The following is an 8,367-nucleotide window of genomic DNA, read 5'->3' as shown; positions in this document are numbered from 1 at the left end:
TTCTATAGTTTTCATTGCCTTACCACACAACAGAATGCACGAATGAGCCATTTCTGATGAAATGAAGAAAGAAACAGCCCTGAAATAATGCTGCCAGCTTTCTGCCTTGTTGCATCCTCTTATAATTGTTCTTCTTTTTACTAGTAATTAAGGGGCACATTCCAAGGCAGAACCCTTGGAATATTTAATACAGATATCACTATCTGTATTAAATCACAAATGTTTTTAAAAGTTTTCATGAAAGCAGAGTTATATTGAGGATGCAACAGAAATACCTGCATTTTGCATTTTTTCCCTTTTAACTCCTTTGACCCTGTGACATAACAGCTTTCAGCTGAATCTTAAAATCTTCACTGACTTGTTCCATAGGCCCGTGCACTACATTTCTACAGGACTTGTGGACTTAATTTTCATAGGCTTATTTGAAAATCCCAACTTGAATTGAACACCTCCTAAAGAGGAGGAGAATGGATTTTTTTTTTTTTTTTAATTTTAGAGGAAGGCAAGTTTGAAAGTATGAGTGTGTTTGTTCTTTCTTTTTAAGTATCTAATCATCATACCTGTTTTTTATAATCTCCTGCCTTACTAAGGTTTCCTTCACATACAGTGGAAGAAAAAGTTTCTTTCTGAGTGTTAAAACTCTGTTATGTTGGACTGTTGAGTTACTCGTTTGTCATAGTACATTACAGGGCACTCCCCTGGAGAGGCAGTCTGTGCTTCTCAGCTGGGAATGCTTAGGTCAAGATGTTCTTGAACACCTAAAGAGTAACAGTAGCAAGAAGTGTACACAGAAGTAATAGATTTTTCAGTAAATTTAAATCCACCCTGAATCTCACTAAATGAAGATGGAAAAATAAAAATAATGTAGCTCTTTTTGATATGTGTACTGTCAGCTCTCTCTTAAATCTCAGATTTCCTAGTACTTCATTTATCCTTACATTAACAGTTCATACCAGCAGCAATAGTAGTGAAAGAAAGAGCGGAGATGAGTTTTGTGTAAGTGTGTGTGTGTGTGTGTGTGTGTTTTAACTCAGGCTGGTTTAATGTCAGGCAGTTCACACGTTTGTGAAGCAGGGTGTGTACGCACAGGAATCTGCCCAGGGGCCTTACGCCCCTCATGGCAATTAACTGCAGCAGTACTCTACTTGCAGTCGAAGAGTTACTCTAACAAAGGCAAAAGTACAGAAGTGATTAGTGAATGTGTAAAACACAAATTTATCAACCCACAATTCACATATGTGTGTTCATTAATATGCAACTCTAACCCCAAATATTTCTTCATTCCTTGACTGCCTGTCATCTCTGAGAAAAGTTAATATTGTGGTGGGAAGTAATCTCAGAGGGGGGTTAATGGCTTTGAAGAATTCATAGAGCTTTTAAGTTATGAAACCAGAAAAAATTACCCATCTGTTTGTATGCACCAAAAAGGATACCACGTGTCCACTTCTGGCAAGCCCTCCTGTCCGAGCACTTAGGAAGGCTAGTTAAAATACACACATATTATCTTCATGAATAGAGCCACTTGCAAAATACTGACCTTCACAAAGTCTGCACTATTCTTCTTTCTGAGCAGAGTTTTTGGCAATAGTTTCATTATGCCAGCAGACAAAAATGTAAGTTTTTCCACAAATTACCTGAGACCATAGGCCAGGGCTCCATTCAGGTGGGCAGTCCTGACTATTGCACATCTGCACCTGTGTAGGGGTGCTGACAGGACACAGGGAATGGGCCACTACCTCCTCTCTTTGGAAAGCCCTTTTCTGGACACACTGAATGAGACGACTTTGTTGCCCTCCTCCACAAGATTTGCTGCATGCGCTCCATTCGCCTGTTGACCAGCTTAAAGGAGAAAATGTATGTTAGAAACACAGGAGTCCAATTAGCTTTGTAAAATCAATACATATGAGCCACCTATCAAATGTGAATTATTCAGGGATTCTGCTTAGCCTACTCTCCTGATGTATCTGTTCAAGCAATCAAAAAGCCTTAGTTACATAATCTATCTTCAAAGCATGGAACATTTTGCTAGGGATGAAATATAAGTCACACAACTAGAAAAACGAGTATTACTTATTTACAGTTCTCATCTACCAGAACCAACTTGCCTATGAATCCGATCTGGAATCTGGAATTCCATGGGGTCTGAGAGAGATGCTGCCATTGAGGCTGGTGGAATATCTAGAAGATCTAAGGATCTGGCTAACAAATCACCATTGCTTTTTAACCGCATCTATGCTTTCAATTGAAAAAAAAAACTCTCTAAAACAGGGAAACAAAAATCTTTTGTAAAGAAATGGTACAATGATCACTTTTGTCACTTTAGCTGCTGAAGAGACCTCCAAATAAAATAACAGACCCGAGGCCAAAGGAAGAAGTCAGATAGATGGAGAGAGTTCTGTAAATCGATAAGATTCAATTATTGGAAAGTTCTGCCCTTTGTTGTTACATTTTTTCCTTTTTACATCTCTCTCGGAAGACAGGGCGGAGGAGGAAGATTCACCTAAGGTGATATAAGGGAAAAGCTGGCATGGCAGGGAAAGAACGGGGCCAATTTAGCTGAGCATGTACCTCCCAATGCATTTGTGCGTAGATACACTCACACAGGGCGACAAATGTTGGCATGGTGCTGTCCAGTGGTATTTATGTCAAACCTTACTGGCCTCTATTCACAAAAAAGAACTTGCTTGCTAAAATCAGCAGTCCTGTCATTAGTGTCTGGAGGATTTACATGTCCTCAGACTAATAAATTTGGCAGACAGATGATGTAGAATCTAAATAAAACAGAGGAAATTTAACCAGCAAAAGCTGTTGGGCAAATCTGTACTCCAGTCACAAGCACGCCTCAGTTACGCATCATGTCACTGAAGTTACACAAAGTCTGAAGAATTACTGCCCATTGCTTAGGATAAGTTCAGTTTTGAAATGTCAATAGCAGCCCAGTAGTTCTATTAATGAAGCACTAAGTGGGTCCCCAGCCTTTGTGGAACACATTGCAAACATACAACCAAGTGTCTTTGTCCTCGAAGGCTTACAATTTAAGACCATAAATAACAACTAGATAGGAAAACAGAAGTGAAGAAACAAAAGAAATTATGAATGACTAAATGATTACTCAAGTTGAGAACTCTTATTCAAAGACCCAGCACTGAAATTAAACTAAAGATACTAAAACAACAGTTTTACAGATTTTTAATAATTTATGCCACAGAAAAGGTTCTCGTCTCAAATCCGACTGCTTGGCCTATCCTACTTCCACAGTTTCTCACAGCGTCAGTCCTGTCACCACTGGAATAGCTGCTTACATACAGTTTTAATGACAAGAAAGCTTTTTCTTCTTTTTTCTTTTCTTACTGTGTGAAAGATGAACAGCGTCCCATTTGCCTGTCTGTTCACATCTGCCTGAAAACAAAGCTAATTTTAATTTGTAAAAAATGTATAAAAAGCCTATTTTGGAAAAAAACCTTTGGGAATAGAAGAAATCCTGACTCTCAGTCTAGTAACTTCAGGAACTGCCAAAAGTAGTGGGAAAGATAAAAAGCACTAATTTAAGGACAAAGAAATTTTAATGTGAAAAGTCAGTAGTTATGTAATTCCAGAACATGTCAGAAGTTTCCTTTTTGTCTGATTTATAAATATTTGGACTATCGAAATACAAACTTCTGGAAAAAAGTTATAGTTTTAATCAATTTTACCACTTTTAATTAGTTTGCCTTGATGTTTCTGACAATGGTGATTGGTAGAGCAACCAAAAGTGTTCATTTTAAGCGTTTATTCACCATAACTACCCAGAAAGTTCCCCTCTTCACAGAGGAGAGGGCAATAAACCTGCTTTAATGTCCTCTAGTAAACTGCCATTTTCCAAGATTATCTGGGCTGTGATCCAAGAGTATCTTTCATTAGCTCAACTAAATAACTAAATAATTATGACCAGATTTGGCAGCTCTGAAATCCAACAACAACAGTGTGCAGTACTGATGCCTTTCTGTGTTCTTGCTGTTGGGACAGTAGTTTGTTCCTACTCAGACTACTACTAAGTCTCTGTTCTTATGCAGTAATTATTCCTCACTGACCTTTATAAGTCTGGAGCATCTTTTATGTCAGAAAACTGACATGCTTGCACCTCATCTATTATTCTCCTCCTTCCCTTGCCTATTATGCCTACCATATTTGGTTTTGCTTTATATGCTGGGTATTAAGCATTCTTTGTTTCCTCTGTGGTATTTATTAATACTACATTTTTTGATGTTGGCAGTCTCGGTTTTATGGGAAATATTACATGCCGTGACTTTCTGGGCAGATTGCTCAGCAGAGATGTTCTGGCTCAGTTTCACTCAGCTGAATGGCAATCTGTTAATTTAAGACATGGTCCTACATGTAGATCCTCCATACATTAATATAGCCTAAGGATTTTAAAAAGAATTAATTAGTGAGTTGAATTGTTTTTCCCTAGAGGTGGCTTGGGGCTTTTACGGTTTTTCTTTTTGTAATCTTTTTAGGGTTCAAGTCAGTAATTGTGTTTTAAAGTAGGAAATCTAAGAATATCAGAGCAGTTTCTGCATGAAAACATTGCACTGCGTGTCAAAATGGATATTCAGCATTTTCAGTGATAGGTAAATCAGTGGATTGTCAAAATACATCAGGTTCTCTGGTTAATAGAAATGGAAATTTTGTGTGTGGTCAATAGAAATGAATATGATTTTGGTGAAGCTTTATAGCATAACAATGCCACATCAAAATGAAGGTAAGCATAAACAGCTTAAAAAGACTCCTGGGAACATCATGGACAATACATTTATGTGTACGTGATACTGAGTTCATTGGATAAAAATAGCTCTGGCAGAAGATAAGTCACATATGAAAAGATTGTGTTTGCCTACAAAGATTACTTAAAATTGGTATTGAGAAAATCTAAACGCAATCTAAAGAAACTGCTGAAGCTGTAACATGGGGCTCTCATGTCACATGTTACCATTATTTAAACCTTATCATCTCTATCGTTTTGTGGTCATAGTGTATAATTTGCCATTTGGAATTTGTGTACTCTGCTGTAATCTTTAAATTTTGCAGGAAATTCCATACTATTACTGGACTGTTTTTTAGTATGTTCAACATATTGCAATATGGATTTTTAAGCCACTGCAGAACATATACATCTTTTTGCTTTGCCCCATCATCCTCTTCTGGATCAGGGGAGATGAGGAATGCTTCCTATTAAACTTCATTAAATGTGTTATTTTATGAAGTATGGGAGCAGGCTTAGCCAATTGCTTTTACCGCCCTTTGCTTTTATCACTGCAGAGTAAAACCAGCAGATGATACCAGGTCTAGAGCTTTCCTCCACTTCCTCTGCCTTCTGCTGCCTGTGTGTTTCAATGCATCTTTAACTGTCTTTATTTCACGCTGAAACACTCTTAATTTTTTCAACATACTGCTTTAGAAAATCTCCTGGTCTGGAAGTCAAAATGTCTTGTCCAACATAGTACAGCTTTTCTAATCTTTAGTATAAAATTAAAATAATGGTAAGGTTGCAAAGTCAGGAATCCAAAAGTGAAAACAACAGCAGAAGAAAGATGGCCAATGTGTCCTTAAATCTACCCATTTATATTCTAAGCCACATAATACTGTGTTTAATTATATGAGCACACAACTTTTTTTTTTCCAAAGGACCCCTACTACAGCTACTATAAATCAGTGTAACTCCCTTGTTTTTAAAGGAGGTCTATTGATTTAGACCAGCTGGATTCTAAATGCTTATCTGTATGTCAATGTCTTCCTTTGTATCTCACCTTTCTTAAGGCTTTTAGAAAATAAGATCGTTCACATAGGCAATGTCTTCATACTTATTTTTGTGGGCACCAGGAGCATTGCTGACGATTTATTTGGTTTAGATAGTCCTCTTCTTGGTATCATAATGCTCTGTGGGACATTTTGTCCAAAAATCACTAATTGCACTTCACAAGACTCTTTTAACCTAATCTAATATGTGGAATCTGAGTCATGGGGCCAAGCTTCCACACGGGGAGTAGCACTTTACTCAGGAAATGGTCTTATTGATTCAAGGTGAGTAAAGGTGGCAGAACGGGCCTTTAAGTAACTTAAATTTACTCAGTGTCACATAGCTAACCCCGGCATGGTGACAGAGCTGCAAGCAATCCTCAGGAGGTCTTGCATTAGCAACATTAGAAATACCACCTCTATTATTATCATTGGGCAGAAGCCTACACAACTAACATTTTTAAACAATTACTGTTTTATGTTACAGAATAAAAGCAGGTTCATCTAGCAGGCTATATAATTCTGTGTGCCTGTCGGAGAGGACTTCTTTCATGGCAAACTCAGTCATAAGGCACAGCGAAAAGGTACAAAAATAGAGAGAACTTACTATGCTGGGCAGGGATTAGTATTGCATAATTTTGTTTCAGTTAAAGGCTTCATCCTTGGGCCACAAAAGGAGGAATTAACTCGTGTACGATGATCTTCTAAACAAATTGCTTTTGCTGTAATATGTCCTATGGAAGTATTAGAAAAAAATACAGTAAAATAACCGTTTACTCAAAATGTAAGAGAAAAAGTAGTAGGGAAGAATTTTAACTAAACAAGTCCAAGCTCATCCTTGGTACAATTCCACTGACTTGAACTAAATAAAATACGATTTAATTTGGCAACATGTTTTTAACATTAATTTCCTTCTCTGTAACAGAGGTACTATTGAAGTCAGATGAAACATTTTAGTTCTAAACAGCATATTTGCAGAATCTTCCCCCAGCAAAAATCAGTAATTCTTCAAATCCTAATTCCCTGCAGAAACTAGCAGTGCTTGCTTAGCGCTCTCCTCATGTACTTGCAAACTGCTACAAAATATTTTGCAACTTTTTACAGTATATCTTTACAGACTTCAGAATTCTGCAGGTTCCTGTACCTAAACTCTATTTTATAGATTTAGCTTTTCATTGAGATGTATCATTCACCTCACACATGGTTCATTGGGCACAGCAAGTCAAATTTGGAAACACGGTTGTTTCCATCATCTTTATATCCATGCTGCAACCTTCATTTGTTTTAAAGAGAAGCAAGAAAAATACAGCTGTCATATTTTATGTCTGCAGTGCTCCTGGTGGGTCTTTCTTCCATAAACAGTCTACTGAGATGCTGCGAAGCCTGACAACACCCTAGCAAGGTATTCTTGAATTTCCCCTGGACTTTTTTGCCAATACAGGAGCATAATGTGGCATTTCCTTGGTCACCCAGTCCTATTCTTTGGTATTGAAGACAACTGCATCATATAGTCTTATTTATATGATGACCCAGTTCCAATTTAAAGGCCACTAAAATTTTAATTCTCAATTCTTTTTGCAGGACTTCCCACATGCGAGTTTTCTGCTGTCATTACATCCCAGAAGTACTTTCACTGACAGAACATCCAGGATTTAGAAAAACAATAGACGGTCTGCGCAAAGCAAATACCTAGAGGAATATGGTAATAAGAAATCCTTAGCTTATATAGAATTTCAGACTCTGACCTGTCAGAACTCAAATATTTGTAATTAAACAGTGAGAAGATCAGGGTGCAACTGTCAGTAAAGATCTTGATAATATTTTAGTCTTCAATTATTCTCTACAGATAAGATAAATTTTACTGGTTATTTGGTATCTTTCTATGTCCCCAAATTACAACAACATCAAAGCACATATTTAATTCCCACATTACTTCAACAGCAAGATATCATATGCCTACAGATTGACCTAAAGAAAAAATTCATGTAAGTGACATGAATTGAGATTGGCATGAATTTTTTTTTACTATAAAGGAAGTATGAAGGTACTTCATTTATGTTATAAGTTGTCAGATAAAAAAATAAGGACCAGGTGTTCAGTGTAACCCCCTGTATGTATTGATACACATTTGCAAAATTAAAGGCAGCTGAAATGTTTGAGATGCTTAAAAAAATTAAAAAGAAGAGGATTGGCAATTGGAAAGTTACCTACCACCACCACAAGTAGCTGAGCACTCTGACTGCACTGTCACCCAGGAGTAGCTATGTTTTTTGACAGACGTCTTGTTTTCATTGTTGGTTTTGGAAAATGTATATTCCCAAGCAATCCCAGGATTTTTGCCTTGTAACAGGATCTATAGAGGGGTATTTGGGGTTTGTTTAAAAAGAGGTAAGGGGTTGAAAAAAAAGAAAAGGATTCTGTCATTCTGAAGGGAGATGAACTAAACATGATACACACATAATATATTTATACACACCATATTTGTGAAAGAATTTTCAGGAGACCTAGTTTTTCAATAAACTAAAAACCGTCAAAGTAATTACTAAACAGCAAAGCGTTTGCTTGGACTAACACCTGCAGGGCATATAACAG

General features: G+C 37.1%; 1 protein-coding gene across 1 annotated transcript in view; it reads right to left on the bottom strand.

Moving 5' to 3' along the window:
* The window catches only part of ADAMTS18 (ADAM metallopeptidase with thrombospondin type 1 motif, 18), a 78,465-nt gene that overhangs the window by 6,771 nt on the left and 63,327 nt on the right, over positions 1-8,367 (bottom strand). Inside the window, exons 16-18 of the mRNA XM_009324839.1 lie at positions 7,987-8,128; positions 6,383-6,509; positions 1,635-1,839 (exon numbers count right to left, since the gene is read on the bottom strand). Coding sequence (XP_009323114.1) covers positions 1,635-1,839; positions 6,383-6,509; positions 7,987-8,128 — 474 coding nt within the window. The remainder of the gene's footprint in view (positions 1-1,634; positions 1,840-6,382; positions 6,510-7,986; positions 8,129-8,367) is intronic.

This window comes from Pygoscelis adeliae, unplaced genomic scaffold, assembly GCF_000699105.1.
Source record: "Pygoscelis adeliae isolate BGI_AS28 unplaced genomic scaffold, ASM69910v1 Scaffold136, whole genome shotgun sequence".
Taxonomy (NCBI): Eukaryota; Metazoa; Chordata; class Aves; order Sphenisciformes; family Spheniscidae; genus Pygoscelis; species Pygoscelis adeliae.
Note: the sequence above shows the minus strand (reverse complement) of the source record. Positions and strands in the feature narration are given on the sequence as shown.